At 44.3% G+C, this 22,315-nt stretch overlaps 1 protein-coding gene across 11 annotated transcripts in view; it reads left to right on the forward strand.

Annotated features, from left to right (window-relative positions):
• PRIM2 (DNA primase subunit 2) overlaps positions 1–22,315 on the forward strand; it is a 290,346-nt gene that overhangs the window by 232,866 nt on the left and 35,165 nt on the right. For 7 of the 11 annotated variants that reach the window (XM_024101569.3, XM_065587908.1, XM_042848836.2 and 4 more), the window contains 2 exons: positions 7,268–7,394; positions 9,065–9,147. The exons of the other annotated variants lie outside the window; for them this stretch is intronic. In XM_024101569.3, coding sequence (XP_023957337.2) covers positions 7,268–7,394; positions 9,065–9,147 — 210 coding nt within the window. The remainder of the gene's footprint in view (positions 1–7,267; positions 7,395–9,064; positions 9,148–22,315) is intronic. 11 annotated transcript variants of the gene reach the window in all.

Genomic DNA, 22,315 nt, shown 5'->3' on the forward strand with positions numbered 1-22,315 from the left:
TCGATTACAGTCTACAGGTACCTGAATGGGGAATATATATATTTAATTATGGGCTCTTCAATATAGCAGAGAAAAGTATAATATGATCCAGTGACTGGAAGTTGAAGTTACACAAATTCAGATCGGAAACAAGGCATAATTTTTTATTGGTGATAGTAATTAATCATTAGTAATTTTCTAAAAGATCTATCTAGACATTATTTTGGGGAAGTTCTATGTGGTACAAAGGAGGTCAGACTAGATGGTCCCTTAGATCCTTGGAATCTATGGGAATGGAGCAGTAAGGGTCATTTGAATCATTAGTTTTCATACATTCTACAACAGTGGCCCATAGTGAAATATTTAAAGAAAGATTATTCTCATCAGGATTACACAAAGTAGCCCACACATTCCTTAACAACAGTGCACATTATTTCAGAGAATTTAAGGTAAAGAAGCTTGGAAAAATATATTGAATGCCAACATATCAGAGTACCATTTTCCTGAGGTCTGCAGTTTTTGACATTTAACTGGTTAGTCAGGGTGAGCACCTTACTTTCAAGTTCACAGTCTTGTGTTGCTCTCCCAAGGGATATAGCTTTTGCTCATGCTCCTATTTTTTTTTTCTTGTGGCTGACTCCTCTAAAGTTTATGTTGATGTTCTAAATTGAGGAGCTGAATTTTAGCAAATTCTGCTTGAGTATCAATACACAACAGCACCATGTAGAAGAACAGCTGTACTCTCTTTAAAGTTTAAATTCTTGTAATTAACTCTTAATGTAAAACTTTGTCTCTGGATTAGGTTTAATTAGCAATTGCATCGATTTCTGTCTGCTTGTCACAAACTACTGAAAAGGCTTTTGTGGCTTTTTTTTTTCCTGTTCCTTTCTACATAAGAAAGGCCATACTGGGTCAGACCAATAGTCCATCTAGCTCAGTATCCTCTCTTCCTACAGTGGCCAATGCCAGGTGCCCCAGAAGGAATGAACAGAACAGGTAATCATCAAGTGATCATCCCTGTCGCCCATTCCCAGCTTCTGGCAAACAGAGGCTAGGGACACCATCCCTACCCATCCTGGCTAATAGCCCTTGAGGGACCTATCTAGCTCTCTTTTGAACCCTGTTATAGTCTTGGCTTTCAAAACATCTTCTGGGAAGGAGTTCCAGAGGTTGACAGTGTGTTGTGTGAAAAAAAATACTTCCTTTGTTTGTTTTAAACCCGCTGCCTATTAATTTCATTTGGTGACTCCTAGTTCTTGTGTTATGAGGAGGAGTAAATAACACTTCCTTATTTACTTTCTCCACACCAGTCATGATACTTTAAGATACACCTCTACCCTGAAATAACGCCACCTGACATAACACGAATTTGAATATAACGCGGTAAAGCAGCGCTCCGGGGCGGGGGGGGAGGGCGCAGGGCTGTGCACTCCGGTGGATCAAAGCAAGTTCGATATAACATGGTTTCACCTATAACGCGGTAAGATTTTTTGGCTCCTGAGGACAGCGTTATATCAAGGTAGAGGTGTAATAGGATGCAAGAATCTAGAAAAAAAAAATCACAAATCTACAATTGGTAACTGTCACAGTTACAATTTTCACTCATTTCCTGCAAGTCAAAATTTATACTTATTTGGACTATATATCTTATTGGCAATTCAGAATATTTTATTGGCAATTCATACTATTCATACTTGAACTGCTGCAAAATGTCCAGAACATCATGATGAAAAAACATCAAAAAACAGACTTAGAAAGAAGCAATCCATGTTCCATTTTCTGTATAACTGGTTAATCAAGGTCAACTCAATTACAGATAGACCATCAGAATCTATACAATAATATCCACTATTTATAGTTGTGGAATTATAGTTCACTAGGAGAAATGTTGGCTGAAACTTGACTTATGCTAGCTTCAGGGCATGAGGACCCTTTTATTTTTAGTTTTTTTATTATCCCACATGGAAAACAGGTCTAGGGCATGTTAATCTAGGGCCTTGGGTCAAAGATGTAGGACAGAGAGATTAATATTCTGGACTCAAGATCCACTATTGTGTTTAAGTCTCCTTAGTTTCAGGGTCAAGAGACAAAGCATTCTGAATGTTTGACCTTATACACCTCTACCTCGATATAACACTGTCCTCGGGAGCCAAAAAATCTTACCGCATTGTAGGTGAAACCGCGTTATATTGAACTTGCTTTGATCCACTGGCGTGCGCAGCCCCCCTGCCCCCGAATCCCCTCCCCCCAGAGCACTGCTTTACCGCGTTATATCCGAATTGATGTTATACCGGGTCGCATTATATCAGGGTAGAGGTGTACCACAAAATGGAGCACACAAAATTTGAACAGAGCAGCTGGCCAGGCCGGTGTGGTAGGTTTGTGCTGTCCTCTTGACGAAATATTATCAAGGCCTAGTTGAAGGAGAGGCAAGAGATCAGGAAGACCCAGCACCACGGATGACTTTAAAAATGACCAAAATACTTATAAACATATTGAGTACATTGTAGTAGTCAATTTCTTTAGAGAGGCAATTTATCACATACATAGTAAGAAAAAAGCTTCCAGGAAGTGTGTGTGGTGGGGGTTGGGGGGGGCGGAAATAATTTCTAGAAGAAAGAGGTTACTTAATTTTACAGTAACTGGAGTTCTTCATTCCTTAAATTCCCTACCAAATACTATAAAAGGTCTGAGACTTTCTAAAAGACTTCATTCTAGATCAGGGGTCGGCAACCTTTCAGAAGCGGTATGCCGAGTCTTCATTTATTCACTCTAATTTAAGGTTTCGCGTTCCAGTCATACATTTTAACATTTTTAGAAGGTCTCTTTCTATAAGTCTATAATATATAACTAAACTATTGTTGTATGTAAAGTAAATAAGGTTTTTAAAATGTTTAAGAAGCTTCATTTAAAATTAAATTAAAATGCAGAGCCCCCCGGACTGGTGGCCAAGACCCAGTCAGTGTGAGTGCCATAGGTTGCCTACCCCTGTTCTAGATAGAGTGGGTGGGTGAAGTAATAGCTTTTATTGAACCAACTTCTGCTGGTGAGAGAGACATAAGAACAGATATACTGGGTCAGTCCAAAGGTCCATCTAGCCCAGTATCCTGTCTTCCGACAGTGGTATGCCAGAACAGGTAATCATCAAGTGATCTATCCCTGTTGCCCATTCCCAGCTTCTGGCAAACAGAGGTTAGTGACACCATACCTGCCCATATTGGCTAATAACCATTGATAGACCTATCCTCCATTAATTTATCTAGTTCTTTTTTTTAACCCTGTTATAATCTTGGCCTTCACAACATCCTCTGGCAAAGAGTTCAACAGGTTGACTATGCACTGTGTGAAGAAATACTTCTGTTTGTTTGTTTTAAACTTGATGCCTGTTAATTTCATTTGGTGAACCCTAGTTCTTGTTTTATGAGAAGGAGTAAATAACACTTCCTTATTTACTTTCTCTACATATCCCCCCTTATTCATCTCTTTTTCCAAGCTGAAAATCACAAGCTTATTAATCTCTCTTCATATGGAAGCTGTTCCATGCCTCTAATCATTTTTTACCCTTTTCTGAACCTTTTCTAATTCCAATGTATCTTTTCTGAGATGGAGCAACCACATCTACACCCAGTATTCAAGATGTGGGAGTACCATGGATTTATAGAGAGGCAATATATTGTCCATCTTATTATCTATCCCTTTCTTGATGATTCCCAATATTCTGTTAGCTTTTTTGACTGCTGCTGCACATGGAGTGGATGCTTTCAGAGAACTATCCACAATGACCCCAAGATCTCTTTCTTGAGTGGTAACAGTTAATTTAGACCCCATCATTTTATATGTATAGTTGGGATTATATTTCCCAAATGGATTACTTTGCATTTGTCAACACTGAATTTCATCTGCCATTCTGTTGCCCAGTCACCCAGTTTTCTGAGATCCCTTTGTAACTCTTTGCAGTCTGCTTTGGACTTATCTATCTTGAATAGTTTCATATCATCTGCAAATTTTGCTACCTCAATTTTAAACGCTGTTATAGTCCTAGCCCTCACAACCTCCTCAGGTAAGGAGCTCCACAAGTTGACTGTGCGCTGTGTGAAGAAGAACTTCCTTGTATTTGTTTTAAACCTGCTGCCTATTAATAAAATAGATGAGATTGCATTGTTTGCTTTTCCCCAAATACAAAAGAGATATATTTATTGAACACTTCTGCCTTTTCTGCTTTGTTGTTATAATTCTACCATATCTATCTAGAAATTGGACCAATTCTATGTCAGAATTCTTTTTGTTCCGAATGTATTTAAAAACTTCCTTCTCATTGTCCTTAACTCTGTTGGCCATAGATTTTTCATTGTGTCCCTTGGTTTCTCTTATCAATTTTCTACAATTCCTAACTTCTGATTAGTATTCATTACCATCAGCCTCTCCTTTCTTCCATTTGCTATATATTAGTTTTTCTATTTTTATTTTTACAGAAGCCTTCACTTCCCCTCTAAACCAAATTGGCTTTTAAACTAGCACAGCATTCTTCCTCAATTGTGTGATTTTTTGTCTTTTTTTGGACATCTAGTGAGGAATTCTTATCATTCACATTTTTCTGATTAAATTCTTCCTCCCAGTTGATTTGACTCATAATTGTTTTCAGCTTTGTGGAATTGGCCCAATTAAAGCGCCAAGCATATATATTACTGGTCTGGACTTTATTCTGCTTGCACATTGTAAATGTGATCATGTCATGAAGACTTGTACCTATGCTACCATTAACTTTTACTTCTGTGATCACTTCCTCTTTAGCTGTTAGGACAAAGTCTAATATAGAATTCACCCATGTTGGCTGCAAGACCTTTTGAGTTAGGAAATTCTCATTTATAATGTTTAGAAATTCCAAGGATGTTTTAATAATGGAAACCTGAGGCTTCCAGCATATGTCACTCAAATTGATGTGCAGGGTTTTTTCCCTACACGTTATATATTGATGTGTAAGAAACCAGTCATCCTGTTCTCTAGTGTGATTTGGTGGGCTGTAGCAAACATCAGTGAATACCCTATTCTTATGCTTTATCTGTTAGGACATTGATCCATAAGCATTCAAGGTCATTAACTTCTGCATTATTAGTGACTAGGAAACAGATAATGCCACTTCCTGTCTCCTTTTGTCCTCTTGATCCTTCCTAAATAGGTTGTAATCATTTATTTTAACATACCAGGTTTCAGTAATACCAGCTAGATCAAATTTATGCTCATAAATGAGCAATTCCAGTCCATCTTGTTTGTTACCCATGTTACTAGCATTAGTGTATAGGCAATCTAGGAATTTCTCTTCTTTATATCCTTTGGTTTCTTGATTAATTTTGTTCTCAACATCTCAATTTTTGTGCTGAGTGCTCACATCTTCCCTCTTTTTACCCTCCCTTTTGTTATTAGTTTAACCCCCTCCTGACTACTCTACGCAGCCTGTTCCTAAGGAGATTAGTCCTCCTACTGAGGTTGAGGCCATCCAAACAATATAGCCTCCTCTCCTCATGGTAGGTGGACTGATATTCCACAAAACCAAAACCCTCCATCCTACACAACTTGTCTATCCAATGATTCTTTTCCAGAGTCTTCTGCCTTCTTTTGCTCATGGGACAGGAAGGATCTCAGAATGGATTGCTTGGACATTATTCTTCTTCAGCACACTTCTGAGTTCCCTGAAGTCATCTATTATCTGTGAGATATCCCACAATGAAGTCTGAGATGAGCCATCACCAGTGGATGATCCTTGCCCATAGACTTCAGAAGCCTGTCCTGTTTTAGAGTGACATCTTGTGTCTTGGCTCCAGAAAGGTAGCATGGTCTCTTATTGTCTGTCTGTTCCTTGTAGAAATGTTCTTTGGATATTCTGAGTATTGAATCTCCCATAAGGATCATCTTTCTTCTGTTTTTGTTTGTTTGTATGTTTTCAGTTTGGGCCAAGGTACCATCCACATGTGTCCCATGCATCTCTCCATTCCCTTTGGCCTGCTGGATCTTTAGACATGTCTTCTGTAGCTTCCATGTTGAGGATTTGGTATCGATTTGAAATTTCCAGCTGTGTGGAATTCCTTCTGCTTCTCTTCTTTCTGGTGGCCACAATCTGCTTATCCTCCTCTATCTCCAACCATGTAGAATGCATGACATCTTGCCTCAAGTGGTTACAAACTTCCAGGCCTTCTCTCTGTCTTCCTCGCTCTCCAATTCCTTTGTGGCCTGCTCCATTCTTCCTTGAACGAGGGTACTGGTGTTTCCAGAATCTAGTTGTCTAGGAACTCCTCAGCTTCTCTGATTCTTAATAACGTCTCACTTTACCTCTTCGATTCAAGAATATTTTCTTCTAGCATGGCCACCAATTTGCACTTCATGCATAGCAAATCTCTTCTGTCTTCGGGCAGGAAAGAGAATATGGCACATCTGCTGGACATCTTGATATCACATGTAGTGCTGAATCTGGAAAGAAATCCTTTCATACTCTCCCTCTAACTCTCTCCGAAACTCCTCTCCTAGCTGCCTCTGTTTGCAGATCTTGAGTTCACCCATTAAATGACTTTTATACCAAGTCTTCCCTGCTTACCTCAGCTCACCACTGCTGAGTGATTAACCACTCAGAGACTTCAAGCAGCTGGACTGATCAAAGTTCCAAGGGCTAGAGCCTCGCAGCCTTTAACAAGGCAGTGATTAAAGTTCCATGGTCTTACTCAGGGTATGTCTACACAGCGATTAAACACCCATGGCTGGCCTGGATCAGCTGACTTGGGCTGAGGCTGCAGGGCTGTAAAATTGCAATGCAGATGTTTGAGCTCGGGCTGGAACCTGAGCTCTGGAACCCTCCGAGTGGGTGGGGTCCCAGAACCTGGGTTCCAGCCCAAGCCTGAACATCTGTACCACAGTTTTACAGCCCGAGCCCAAGTCAGCTGACATAGGCCAGCTGTGGGTACTTAATTGCAGTGTAGACATCGCCTCAGGGGCCCATGGACCAGCTACGCAGCCATCTGTCAGAGTGTTCAAAAGTTTGAAGTCTTCATCTTTGTGAAATACCATTACTGCAATTTAAATAAAATCTTTACCTTTTTAGATCATAATGCAGTTTAATCTCTCTCTCTCTCTCTCTCTCTCTTTCAAAAACAATAACTCAGTTTCAGCTTTTTTCATTTGAATGGTTTTGGCAGGTATATTTTCATAGTCCAATATTTCATCCTGTAGAGTAGCTGGAATCACTGACACAATGTGCAGTTCACATGCAAATAATCTGCTTTTAAATATTTTTATCATTCAGTTTGACAAAGGGTATGCCTACAGCATCCGCCATAACTATGGAAAAGAAGGCAAAAGGACTGATTATACACCATTCAGCTGCATGAAGATTATCCTGTCCAATCCACCAAGTCCAGGGGATTATCATGGTGCGTATTTGTAACTGACATGTTCACAGTGCATGGAACCCAGAAGCTCTGGAAGAGAACTGGTCGGATGGTTGTATTACTGGCAGGAGTTAGTAGTTAGTAGCTTATGCCAATCATTGCTGACAAGCTACTGCTCTTACTCTTCTGGTGATTTGACTTATTAGATCAGGCAAGAGAAATTCATTCAGCTGTACTTCAATATGCTCTCTACTAAGCTCTTCACTAATCTTTTTCCCACTTTCCAATTTGCTTTGTAAGTGTCTTAGAAGACAGGCGCTGAAGTTTCTTACAGCTCTACTTTCAAGCTGGCTAACATACTCCAGTAATATTGCATCCATTTAGTTTTTAATAGCCTAATCCCTTCAGCAATAGTGTTCATCTTTGAATCTCATGGTCAGTCTGGTTAATAAACTAAGATTAATTAAGAAATTTAACATCTCGACTTTACATATTTCTCTAAATCTGACCCAGTCCTGGGTATAGAATGATACATAAAACTCTCCTTTTCATTAAGTTTCATAAATGTTACACTTCTCCCTGCATGAAATTTTCTGGAGGACCTTCTGTTCCTAGAGTAGACTTTTATCCACCCCTTGATCCTAACTTATTTTGAAAAGACTATGGCAGATAAGTGGTGTCTTGGACTATTCGTCCAGCTGAGCTGCTGTTTGACAGCCTGTGTGTGTGTGTGTGTGTGTGTGTGTGTGTAGTACATTGCATTATGGGAGATACTTTCAAAAGTTCCTAAGAAATTAAAGGCATTAATTCAAGAGGACTTGTGCTCTTTGGTCTCTTAGAATATGTCTACACTGCAGATGGAAGTGAGCCTCTCAGCCTGGTTAGACAGATTGTGTTAGTGGGGCTCCTGCTAGCGTGCTAAAATAGCACTGTGAATATGTTGCTGCACTGGCAGAGCTTGGGCTAGCCACCCAAGCTCAAGCCTACCCTATCCCCTGGGTCTGAGTTTGAGTGGCTAGCCTGAGTCTCTCCCAGTGCTGCAATGTCCACACAACTATTTTTAGTGCACTAGCACAATCCCCACTAGCATAAGTCTGTCTAACGAGGCTGTGAAGCTTTTTCCCCACTGTAGTGTAGACACACCCTTAGATGCTTTACACACACAACCTGTATTTACTAGTAATAAGTCACTCATTTGATTTTGTGTGCAACAAGACTTGCTTTTGTTTGTTTTCAGTGATGGGATTCTTGAAGATATTTTCACTATGGAATAAATACTATTGTCCCTTTTAAGGATCAAGTCCCCTTCTACATTAGTTTTCCTATCTGTTGTGTGTGTTTATCACAGCCTAATGTTACTTTTTGTATTTGAGATTATTTTAAATGTAACAGTGTGATAGCTGTTTTGTGACTGTTTGTGTCTGTTAATAAGGAACCTAATTAAAACAGTTTTCCACTCAATGAATGTGAATCTTGGCCTGCTTATGTTGTAGTGCATTATGTAACTCTTGAGCCTGTAATGCCCTGATAACCATACAATGAAGTAATCTTGTAAAAAAAGAGTAAAACAATTGCACACATGGGCAATTAACTTCTTTATTAATAAGCTGTTAGACAATTAAGAACAGCTTAGTCAGTCTCTCGAGTGTATTATTGTGCTAACTCTTGGGTAAATAGCCTTGTTTGTGTGCTTGTTTTTTATTCCCCGTCAGGGTGCCCATTCCGCCACAGTGATCCTGAGCTACTGAAGCAGAAGTTGCAGTCATACAAGATTCCTCCCACTGGGATAACTCAGGTAGGGTGTATTCTGTTTGGACTCCTCAGTAATGAGGAATCGGGCACTGCTTTTCAGTTTCATTTAATATCCATGTAGCAATGCTATGTACAACTTGTCAGAGTGTAGGTGAAATCTCTCTTCTTGTAAAAGAATTAAGTCAGAGTTGTGGCTTTTCTGCATTATTACTTTTGCTGATAATGTTTTCACCCTGCAGCTAAATGGAGTCATACTTTTTTTTCAACTTATTGGCTCATAAATTTACAACATTAGTTATTTTTTATATTGCAGTGGGGACAATAAGGGATTTAGCACTATTCTCTTTTAAATGTATTTTACAGCAATTTATTATTAAAGATTCTTAATGAAGTTGGCAGTTAATGGCAGCATTATTCTTTTTGGGGAATTGTTTTTTAATCTTGTCTGAAAGTGTGAAAGTTACAGTGCTGTGTAGTCAATGGAAATTGTGATATGCATTACTCACTGTGCTATGTAATATAAAATTCTAATAATCCATTAGTTCCACATATATTTGTTTTAATATTTGTCTCATTGTACTGAACTACCTTAATCAATAAAAGTACGTTATACTGTTTTGCAAAATCTTACAAAGATTTCAGTACCTTCTTAAAAGGGAGCATTAATAAAATGTTGCTGAAAACCTGATGTAACTAAGAGATGTTGAAGGAATAAGAATGTTTTGACATTGGGGTGGTAGTTTCTTGCACTGTTGGGCTGGCTGAGGAGTTGGTTGTGTAAAAGGACAACCAAGTCCCTTGCTGTAGGAAGCCAAATGGATCACAGAGCTCAACTGAGAAAGTCCAGCAGAGAAGTTTAAAAAAAAAAGTACTTTAGATGGCCAAAACCTATTTTAAGGCTATAATCAACAGAAAATATTTTTTCTGCCCTCGTAATGTGAAAGATAAGGAATCTGGCATACACAGATAGTTGAACTAGTGAGAGGAAAATTTGAAAGCCCCATTGAAATGTCTTTATTGGATGCCTGCTGCAGAAACAGTCAGTGTACAGATTAAATAGCAATAGTCTATAGTATTTATGTGTAGGCATACATATCCTTAGCCAGCTCTGGAAGGCCCCAAACTGGTGGTCTCTCTCACAGGACTATATTTTGTTTTGTTTTTATTTTTATTAATCCAGATAAAAGTAATGTCCCCTAATGAAAGACCTCGCTCTACAAGTTGCAAATCAATAGCCAGATGTCTTTCTGACCTCAGGCCAGTAAATAACACATTATTTATTTGTCTTAAGCAATGTCAGCTATCAGTGATACCTTCATTGAGTTTCTTCTCTTTTTATGTGCTTCAAACTTTGGTGCCGGTTGAGATTTTTCCCACAAATGATCATTAGAGACATTGGTGGGAAACAGCCACTTAGTGGGCCTTTAGTATGTGTTGATATCATAGAATCATATAATATTAGGGTTGAAGAGACCTCAGGAGGTCATCTAGTCTAATCCCCTGATCAAAGCAGGACCAACACCAATTCATCTGGTTCATCTGAGATTATGATCCTGTGTACTTGGATGAGGGAGTAGTTTCTTTATATTCATCATAGTTCCTTAGCTCAGGTAAGTTATATTTGTTTCCTAAAGTAGGAATTGGCTTCACTGAGGTAGCATCTCTGAAGCCATTATCACCAACTCCCTTGAAAGTACTATTTTCTTAATTATTAATAGTAATTTGCCTTTTTCCTCTGTAAATCTCAAAGTGCTTTCTGAGCAAAGGTAAGTATTCTTATTCCCATTTTATAATTAGGGAAACTGAGATTGAAGACAGGTGAAGTCACTTGCTCATATTCACATAGCAGAATAGTGACAGACCCAAAAATAAAAATAAATTCTCCTTAATCTATGTCCAGTGACCTATTCATTGAGTCATGCCACCTGCCTTATATTAAAAAAAAAATTTTATCAGAAGGCTGGTTGCTCCCATTCTACAGGAGCAATTCTCACACAACAATAGTTATTAAAATAAATTTGAGCCTAAAATGCCCATGTTTTCTTATCACTGTAGTTCTTTACATTAATGCAATGTAGTTGTATTATTCTCAAAGTGAGTCTACACAGTTTTTGTACCACTTTAACTATATTTGTTTGAAACCAGTATATTTAAAGTGTTGCAAGCCCCTAGCGTGGATGCAGTTATACTGTTTTTATTATATTTTTATTATATTTGTAATATTTTTATATTAAAAGTAAATTTCCAGGAATAGGCTATACTAGTATAAGACATATTTATACTGATATAACTGCATCCACACTAGGGTTTAACTAATTACGTAAAAAAAAATCGCCACCCTTATTGAACTAGTTAAATTATTTTAAAAAAAAAACCCTCTGTAAACCAGGTGGGTAGGCAGTTCCTACCCATTGCTGGAGTTTAGGGGTGGGAATGGAGGCTGCAGTCCAAAGAAACAATATTATTTACTAGTCGACGAAATTTCAGCTAGACAAAAATATTTTCGGTTGGGAAGAATAGCAATAGGACACATTGATATCTGACAAAAGCAGAGAAGGTAAAATGATTAATGTAAATGTAAAAATTAAATTAAAAACATTTGGGGTAAACGTTCAGAGTTGTGACCAGGGATTTAGCTGTCCAATTCACAAAACTTATCGAAGTTGTTCAAATAAGTCCCCCTCTACAGCTTTGAAAATATACCCGTAAGGTACACTTTCCAAGCTGTGTGCAGAAATAGGCATATGCATGGGAGTATGTTTCCATAGGCTCAAACCTCAAATATGTAGGACAAAGATAAAAGGTCATGGAGCAATATGTGAATGTTTCAGTTCACTGGTATATACTGTTCTTCTTCGAGTGCTTGCTCATATCGATTCCAATTAGGTGTGCGCGCGCCGCGTGCACGATCGTCGGAGAATTTTCTACCCTAGCAACACCGGCGGGTCGGCTGTGGAGCCCCCTAGAGTGGCGCCTTCATGGCGCTGGATATATACCCCAGCCGACCCGGCGCCCCCTCAGTTCCTTCTTACCGCCCCTGACGGTCGTTGGAACTGTGGAGCGCGGCATAGCTGTTCTCCACTTTCCCTGGCTTCTTCCGTTGAAGATAGTTGTAGTTATAGTTGTAGTTGTATATAGTTAGATAGTTGTTTAGTTCACTAGTAATAGTTGTTATATAGTTAAAGGGGATTAAGGGGGTTGTTCTTCCCCCTTTTTTCCCCCGGCGTGTAGCCGGGCTCATGCCCAAGGCTCCCGGCTTTAAGCAGTGCGCGTCCTGTGCTAAGCCTATGCCCACAAGCGACCCGCACGACTCGTGTCTGAGGTGCCTGGGAGAGTCCCATCAAACAGATAAGTGCAAGATCTGTAAGGCCTTCAGACCGAGAACCAAAAAGGAGCGGGACTTTAGGCTTCGTCAACTCCTCATGGAGGCGGCACTTAGGCCAGACGCTCCATCGGCGCGTCAAGCCCCAGCGCCAAGCGCCTCGGTGCGCAGCGCCCCGGCAGCACCGACTGCTCCGGCACCGCGAGTGGTGTCGGACAAGCCTCCACGGCACCGGACCCCTTCGGCACCACACCCACCGCAAGTGCCTCGGCGCCGTTCGTTATCGCCGGGACATAAAAAATCCCGTAAGGCGCAGGAGACTGTCGTCCTGAAGACGCCGGCCCCCCCGGCGCCGGGGGTAGAGCCGCGTCCATTGGCGGAGCACCAGAAGCAGGTGCCTCCGGCACCGTCGACTCCGGCTCCGAGGCCGTCGAGTCCGGTGCAGGTGGGCTCACCACCACGACCAGCGGTGGTACCGTTGCTCCCGTCGACCCCAGAGACCTTTGCGACGGCGAGAGACTTGATTGCTCTCACGGAGCCGGCACCGCCTCAACCACCGGCACCGTTGGCACCGTTGGGCCCTCGTCCGGTGCAATCCAGGGGGGAACCTGCCTTGATGCGCCCACCATCCCAAGGGCTGGAACCACGGCACCGATCCAGGTCCCGAAGCAGGTCCCCACGCCGCTCGCAGTCCCGGTGCCGAATATCACCTCGGCACCGGTCGTACTCGCGGCTAAGATCATCGTCGCGGCACCGTTCTACGTCCCGGCACCGTTATGATCGTCGGTACCGTTCGACCTCGAGACGTAGTTCCCGGCACCGATACGAGCGACGCTCGACGTCGAGAGGCCGCTCCCGGCACCGGGCCTACTCAAGATCACCTTCCAGGTCCAGGTCGGACTCTCGGCACCGACGCGGTCATCGGCACCGATCCCGATCTCGGCACCGTTCGCCGGCACCGCATAGGGACCGTTCATCTCCGGACCGGCACCGTACGGCACCGTACCTTCCGGAGCTCGTCTCGGCGCGGTCGGCACCGCCATGGCCATCTAGATCAGTGTCCCGCTCCTCCGATGGGGCATCGAGATCGGCATACCCCCCTCAGGGGCAGGCCGATGATCCGGACATGGGCCACTGGCAGGAGGTAGCGGAGGATCCCGCTCAGGGACCTTCGCACTGGTCGTTCTGGACCCCGTGGGCGTACCACCAAGCTCAAGGGGCTCCACCATCAGCCTCTCGCTTGGTGCACTCTGAGCGAAGGGCCCCAGAGTCCACCATCTCTCACCCTCCTCCAGGGGGCATGGAGGCTTCCGTGCCCGCACCACCTGATGTCTTGGACCCAGGGTCAGGTGATGCTCCGCTCCAGGGCTCATTGGACCAGGACCCGCCCTTGGATCCCTTGCCACCTGAGGCATCTTCCTCATCTTCCCCAGATGAGGCAGTGGCGGGCACAACGAGTACAGGTCCACCCCCGATAGATCTCCGGGCACACCAGGACCTATTACGTAGGGTGGCACGTAATATGGACCTTCAGGCAGAGGAGATAGTGGAGGTGCAAGACCCCATTGTGAACATCCTCTCTGCGGATGCCCCATCCAGAGTGGCGTTGCCCCTGATCCGCACGATCCAGGCTAACGCCACTACGATATGGCAAACTCCTGCCTCTATCCCACCCACAGCCAGAGGGGTAGAAAGAAAGTACTTTGTCCCCTCAAAGGACTATGAGTACCTGTATACTCATCCCCAGCCGTGTTCACTGGTGGTGTCATCAGTGAATGCAAGGGAGCGCCATGGTCAACAGGCCACAGCGCCCAAATCGAAGGAAGCTAAGCGCCTCGATTTGTTTGGGCGTAAGGTTTATTCAGCCGGAGGGTTACAACTCAGAGCGGCTAACCAGCAGGCGCTCCTGAGCCGCTATAACTTTAATTCCTGGAACTCTATGGGGAAGTTCAAGGAATTGGTTCCCCAAGACTCCAGGGAAGAGTTCGGGCCCTTGGTAGAGGAGGGTAAGAAGGTGGCTCGGACCTCCTTGCAGGCCTCCTTGGACATAGCAGACTCGGCTGCGAGAACCCTGGCCTCAGGTATCGCTATGCGGAGGATCTCCTGGCTCCAGGTTTCGGGTTTGCCTCCGGAACTGCAGCAAACCCTGCAGGATCTGCCCTTTGAGGGACACGGATTGTTCTCGGACAAGACGGACTCTCGTCTGCAGAGCCTCAAGGACTCGAGAACAATCATGCGCTCCCTGGGGATGCATGTTGCGGGTCCCCAGCGCAGACCATTTAGGCCCCAGCCTCAACGTTTCTACCCCCCTCCACCTCGTCAGAGACAGGACTCTGCCAGAAGGCGGGGGCGAGGTGGTAGGAGAAGGTGGACCGGCCCTCAACCCGGTCAGAACCAGGGGCCACCAAGGCCACCTTCAGGCCCCAGGCAGAACTTTTGAAGGTGCGGTCGAGGACGGCGCCCCAGTCATCCCCCAGGATCCAGCCCCCTCCTTTCAGGATCGCCTTTCCCATTTCCACCGTGCTTGGTCCCTTATAACCTCAGACCGTTGGGTCCTTCGCACGGTGGAGAGAGGATACGCTATCCAGTTTTCTTCATTCCCCCCCCCCCTCCCCGTCCCTCTTCAGGGACCCTTCTCACGAGCAACTTCTTATACAGGAGGTTTCCACGCTCCTATCGATGGGGGCCATAGAGGAGGTTCCATTAGAATTAAGGGGCAGGGGATTTTATTCCCGCTACTTCCTGATCCCCAAATCCAAAGGGGGGTCTGCGACCCATCTTGGACTTGCGCGGACTCAACAAATTCGTAGTAAAGTTGAAGTTCCGCATGGTCTCTTTGGGGGCCATTATCCCTTCCCTCGATCCTGGAGACTGGTTCGCCGCCCTCGACATGAAAGATGCATATTTTCATACCAGACGCTTCCTGCGATTCGTGGTAAGCAAGGTGCACTATCAATTTGCAGTCCTTCCCTTCGGCCTATCCTCGGCCCCAAGAGTGTTTACGAAATGTATGGCTGTCGTGGCAGCATACCTTCGTTGACAAGGGATACAGGTGTTCCCGTACCTAGACAACTGGTTGGTACGCGGTCGCACCAAAGAGCAAGTTCGAGCTCACGTCCACATAATAGTGCACACATTCAACAAGTTGGGCATCCTGCTCAACAAGGAGAAATCCACTCTAGAGCCTACCCAGAGAATAGAATTTATCGGCGCAGTCCTGGACTCCGGACGTGCACAAGCTATCCTACCAGACAATCGCTTTCATACCATCACGAGCCTCATTCAAGGGCTCAGGGCCTTCCCAACTACCACAGTGAGGTCATGCCTTACCCTGCTGGGTCACATGGCTTCTTGCACGTACGTAACCAGGCATGCCAGACTTCGGCTTCGCCCACTCCAGACCTGGGTGTCATCGGTATACCGCCCATGTCGGGACAGCCTGAACATGGTGGTCACGGTCCCGAATTCGGTCCTGACCTCCCTCACCTGGTGGCTAGATCACAGTGTGGTTTGCGAGGGGATGCCATTTCACGCCCCACTACCCTCTCTGCACCTGGTCACAGACGCATCATCGCTGGGTTGGGGTGCCCATCTCAACGAACACCATACCCAGGGCCTGTGGACTGCACCCCAGCTATCCCTACACATCAATGTTCGGGAACTGATGGCGGTGCGTTTGGCGTGCCAAGCATTTCTCAACCTCCTACGTGGCCGCTGTGTGTTAGTTCTCATCGACAACACCACGGCCATGTTTTACATCAACAGGCAAGGAGGAGCACGTTCGTCGACTCTATGCCAAGAGGCGATTCGCCTATGGGACTTCTGCATCGCCCACTCAATCCATCTCACGGCATCGTTCCTCCCTGGAGTCCAGAACACTTTAGCGGACCGACTCAGCAGGTCCTTTCAGACGCACGAGTGGTCTATCCGTCCGGACATCATCTATTCCGTTTTCCAGAGGTGGGGGTTTCCCCAGGTAGACCTGTTTGCATCTCGAGCCAACAGGAAGTGCCACGTGTTCTGCTCCCTACAAGGGCGAGCTCCGGGCTCTCTCTCAGATGCGTTTCTCCTCCCCTGGAAAGACCACCTGTTTTATGCCTTCCCTCCATTTCCTCTGGTCCACAAGGTGCTGCTCAAATTACGCAGAGACCAGGCACAAGTAATTCTGGTCGCTCCAGCGTGGCCGAGACAACACTGGTACACCACACTGTTAGAGCTCTCGGTTCAGACACCGCTCCCGCTCCCATTGTGTCCAGATCTCATCTCTCAGGACCACGGCCGGCTGCGTCACCCCGACCTGCAATTGCTCCACCTCACGGCGTGGTTGCTCCATGGTTCACCCAGGCAGAGCAACAATGCTCGCACTCTGTCCAACAGATTCTGCTGAGCAGTAGGAAGCCTTCTACACGGACCACGTACTTGGCCAAGTGGAAGCGGTTCTCCTGTTGGTGCGAACAACGAGCCACGTCCCCGTTACAGGCACCCATTCCTCTCATATTGGAATATCTCCTCTCCCTAAAACAGCAGGGTTTGGCGATATCTTCAATTAGAGTTCACCTGGCCGCCATATCGGCTTTTCATCCATGGGAACGCGCGTCCTCGGTATTCTCTAACCCGATGGTCGTTAGGTTCCTCAAGGGCTTGGACCGGATGTACCCACAACAGCGTCAACCCGTTCCGACGTGGGATCTCAACCTGGTTCTTTCCAAGCTCACAGGTCCTCCATTCGAGCCACTGGCCACCTGTTCACTTCTGTACCTATCCTGGAAGACAGCCTTCCTCGTAGCCATCACCTCAGCAAGGCGCGTTTCTGAACTCAGGGCGCTTACATCCGAGCCCCCTTACACAGTTTTCCATAAGGATAAAGTGCAGCTTCGTCCACATCCTGCCTTTCTTCCTAAGGTGGTCTCTCCGTTTCACATCAATCAGGATATATTTCTCCCAGTCTTCCATCCTAAACCACATGCTACTCGCCATGACCAGCGTTTGCATTCTCTGGACGTACGCAGGGCCCTAGCTTTCTATATTGACCGCACAAGACACTTTAGAAAGACGACGCAACTCTTTGTTGCAGTGGCCGACCGAATGAAAGGCTTACTGGTCTCCTCACAACGCCTGTCCTCCTGGATCACGTCTTGCATCCGGACTTGCTATGACCTGGCAGGTGTCTCAACACCGCACCTCACCGCTCACTCCACGAGGGCCCAAGCTTCCTCGACTGCTTTCCTGGCTCAAGTTCCAATCCAGGACATTTGTAGAGCTGCAGTTTGGTCATCAGTCCCCACATTTACAGCTCACTATGCACTAGTGCAGCAGTCCAGGGACGATGCTGCATTCGGATCAGCGGTTTTGCACACAGCAATGTCTCACTCCGACCCCACCACCTAAGTTGGGCTTGGGAGTCACCTAATTGGAATCGATATGAGCAAGCACTCGAAGAAGAAAAGACGGTTACTCACCGTTGTAACTGTTGTTCTTCGAGATGTGTTGCTCATATCCATTCCAAACCTGCCCCCCTTCCCCACTGTCGGAGTAGCCGGCAAGAAGGAACTGAGGGGGCGCCGGGTCGGCTGGGGTATATATCCAGCGCCATGAAGGCGCCACTCTAGGGGGCTCCACAGCCGACCCGCCGGTGTTGCTAGGGTAGAAAATTCTCCGACGATTGTGCACGCAGCGCGCGCACACCTAATTGGAATGGATATGAGCAACACATCTCGAAGAACAACAGTTACAACGGTGAGTAACCGTCTTTTCTCTCTTCCCCAATTAAAATCAGTTAATCATGTAGAGCAGAAGGCTGGATTCCAAATGTACTATGCTTTTACATATGGGCACCTCAGATACAGGTAAGGGAATTGCATCTACAGCTGTAGATCAGCTAATAATTCCTAGATTGTCCTTTATGCCACAGTTATTTGAACTAACATGCAGATCTTTAAATGGACTTAAAGGCTGTTGTTTTTCCATATTGGATTTTGTCAGAAATTGCCAGAAAAGCATTTATACAAGAAATCAAAAAAAATTAAATTCTTACACTAACAGTATGGCATCTTCTGCCATTTAAATAGCACAGTTGTCCTATGATGTACTTCCCAGGGTTTGATTAGAATGTAATCACACATAGCTCAGTTTGATAGATGACAAGCAATAATTGCTCTCCACAGGTAAGTACAAAAAAGCATAGTTATCCACTATAATAAATTCTGTAGAATTAAAATCTTTTAGTGTGATACATGCTTAATTTTTATTTTTGGTGATACGGTTCTGTGTACTAATTTAGTGACATGCAAATTACTTTGGCTGTCAGTGAAGTTCTAAAAAGTTGTTTAACGTTCTATGCTGAGTCTATGTAATGCCCATCTTTAAAAAAGGGAAGAAGGAGAATCCGGGGAACTACAACCTCACCGCAGTCCCCAGAAAAATCATGGCGCAGGTCCTCTAGGAATCCATTTTGAAGCACTGATCAGGAACAGTCAACATTGATTTACCAAGGGCAATTCATGCCTGACCATCCTGATTGCCTTCTATGATGAGATAACTGGCTCTATGGATATGGGGAAAGTGGTGGACGTGATATACCTTGACTTTAGGGAAGCTTTTGATACGGTCTTCCACAGTATTCTTGCCAGCAAGTTAAAGAAGTATGGATTGGATGAATGGACTATAATTAGATAGAAAGCTGGCTAGATCGTCGGGCTCAACGAGTAGAGATCAGTGGCTGAATGTCTAGTTGGCAGCCGGTATTAAGCGGAGTTCCCCAGCAGTCGGTCCTGGGGCTGGTTTTGTTCAACATCTTCATTAATGATCTGAGTGATGGGATGGATTGCACCCTTAGCAAGTTCATGGATGACACTAAGCTGGGGGAGAACGGTAGATATGCTGGTGGTTAGCGACATGATCCAGAGTGACCTAGACAAACTGGAGGATTGGGCCAAAAGGAATCTGATGAGGTTCAACAAGAACAAGTGCAGAGTCCTGCACTTAGGATGGCAGAATCCCATTCATTGCTACAGGCTGGGGACTGAATGGCTAAGCGGCAGTTCTGCAGAAAAGGACCTGGGGATTACAGTGGATGAGAAGCTGGATATGAGTCAGCAGTGTGCCCTTGTTGCCAAGAAGGCTAATGGCATATTGGGCTGCATTAGTAGGAGCATTGCCAGCAGATCGAGGGAAGTGATTATTCCCCTCTATTCGGCACTTGTGAGGACACATCTGGAGTATTGCATCCAGTTTCTGGCCCCCACTACAGAAAGGATGTGGGCAAATTGGAGAGAGTCCAGCAGAGGGCAATGAAAATGATTAGGCTGGAGCACATGACTTATGAGGAGAGGCTGAGGGAACTGGGCTTATTTAGTCTGCAGAAAAGAAGAGTGAGGTGGGATTTGACAGAAGCTTTCAACTACCTGAAGGGGTTTCCAAAGATGATGGAGCTCGGCTGTTCTCAGTGGTGGCAGATGACAGAACAAGGAGCAATGGTCTCAAGTTACAGTGGGGGAGGTCTAGGTTGGAGATTAGGAAAAACTATTTCACTAGGAGGGTGGTGAAGCACTGGAATGGGTTTCCTAGGGAGGTGATGGAATCTCCATTATTAGAGGTTTGAAGGCCCAGCTTGACAAAGCCCTGGCTGGGATGATTAATTGGTGTTGGTCCTGCTTTGAGGAGGGGGTTGGACTAGATGACTTTGAGGTCTCTTCCAATCCTAATCTTCTATGATTCTATGAAAATACCATTTGTTCCATTAAGGGTGGATCCTATGAAATTAGGATTTCCAACAGAACGGCAAAAAAATAAAAAAGAAAATAAATGATGTTTCTGTTAAAAACAACACAGGTGGGAACCTGTACTATGCAAGCTATGCTCAGGAAACACATTTAAGACTTGCTTTAGTTTGGTTTCATAAAATATAGTCCAAATATATATGGATTTATTCTTCAACAGATATATCCATAAATATCTCTATAAATGGATGCCATAAATGGGTATAGATAAGATTTTTTTTTAAATTAGGGTGTATGCTGATTTTTGAGCTTATATTGTGTCTATGAGATGTAGCATTCTTCGAGTAATTGCACATATGCATTCCACTCTTGGTTTGCACATGCCCATGGGGGCACTTGAGCACCCTCTGCTTCCATACTACACTGGCATCAAACCATGATAGTCTCTGGAACTGCTCTGCTTGCATTTGCAAGTTCTCTCAGTGTACTGTGTTCTCTTGTATTATAAATAGTGTTATTAAGGTTATTAGTATTTAGTTAGTTAGATTTTCTTTTTTATTCATCTCAGGGTTTAGGTTGACTTCCAGTGCTCTGGGATGCCTCAGTAACTGGGCTTCAAGCCTTGCGTTTCCTGCAATAAGGCTATGCCTGTGATTGACCTGCACTCAAATTGCTTGAAGAGCCTTGGGGAAGCTCTTATTGTGGATTGTTGCCAAATTTGCAGGGACTTTAAGCCTGACATGAAAAAAGAGTAGAGGTTATATGGATAGACCACCTCCTTCTTCTACCTCTGCTTCAATGCCTGCCCCACCTTGACATTCAGGGGGTTCTAAGCAGGCATTTTAATGGGATTCTCAAGGATGATGTACCAGTTCCCAGGATGCCAGACCCCATTTTTTCATTGTTCGCAAGCCACCTTTCCCATTTCTTCAGTGCTTGGTCCCATATCACCACACTGGATGTTGAGCAATGTAGAAGTGGGATGCACCCTCCAATTTATTTCTACTCCTCCTTCCCACCCTCCCTCTCCTTCAAGGAATCCTCTCATGAAGAACTTCTGGTCCAGGATGTTTAATTTCTCCTTCAGAGGTTCTGCAGAATTTAAGAGGGAAGGGTTTCTTTCCTAAGCCCAAAAGCCAAGGAAGGTCTCAGACATGTTTTAGACCTATGTCAGCTCAACAACTTTCTCAAAAAGATAAAGTTTCTCATGGTCACCTTGGCATCCATTATTCCCTCTCTGTATCCCAGAGACGGGTACGCTGCCCTCGATTTAAGAGAATTCTACTTTCATGTGTTGATATACCAAGGGCACAGAAAGTTCCTCAGATTGATAGTGAAACACTCGCATTGCTGGTTCATGGTGTTTCCATTTGGCCTATCTGCAATTCCTCGGGTGTTCACAAAATGTATGACCACGGTAGCAATATTCCTCTGGAGATTAGGAGTGCATGTCTGTCCTTTCCTGGATGACTGGCTAGTCAAAGCTCAAGTTATAGCTAATGTTCATCTTAGTCAGTTAATCTTAAGGATTTAAGTATCGGGGGTAGCCGTGTTAGTCTGTATCCACAAAAACAACAAGGAGTCCAGTGGCACCTTAAAGATTAACAGATTTATTTGGGCCTAAGCTTATGTGGGTAAAAAACCCACTCCATGCATCTGAAGAAGTTCAGAATATGGCCTTAGAAAGTCATGTGGCTAAATGGACACCTGGCATAGGGTTGTGTAGCATTAGACTTTATATTTGTAATACAGTAACTCCTCACTTAACGTTGTAGTTATGTTCCTGAAAAATGTGACTTTAAGCAAAACGATGTTAAGCAAATCCAATTTCCCCATAAGAATTAACGTAAGTGATTAGTGGTTAGATTCTTTTTCACCAGACAAAAAACTATATATATGTATATATATACACACACACACAGTATACGTTTTAAACAAACAATGTAATACTGTTCACAGCTATGATGATTGCGAAGCTTGGTTGAGGTGGTGAAGTTAGAGGGTGGAAGAGAGTGGGATATTTCCCAGGGAACACCTTGCTGCTAAATCAGTGGTTCTCAAACTTTTGTACTGGTGACCCCTTTCACATAGCAAGCCTCTGAGGGCGACCCCCCCCATATAAATTAAAAATACTTTTTTATATATTTAACACCATTATAAATGCTGGAGAC

The sequence above is a fragment of the Chrysemys picta genome, chromosome 3 (genome assembly GCF_011386835.1).
Source record: "Chrysemys picta bellii isolate R12L10 chromosome 3, ASM1138683v2, whole genome shotgun sequence".
Lineage (NCBI taxonomy): Eukaryota > Metazoa > Chordata > Testudines > Emydidae > Chrysemys > Chrysemys picta.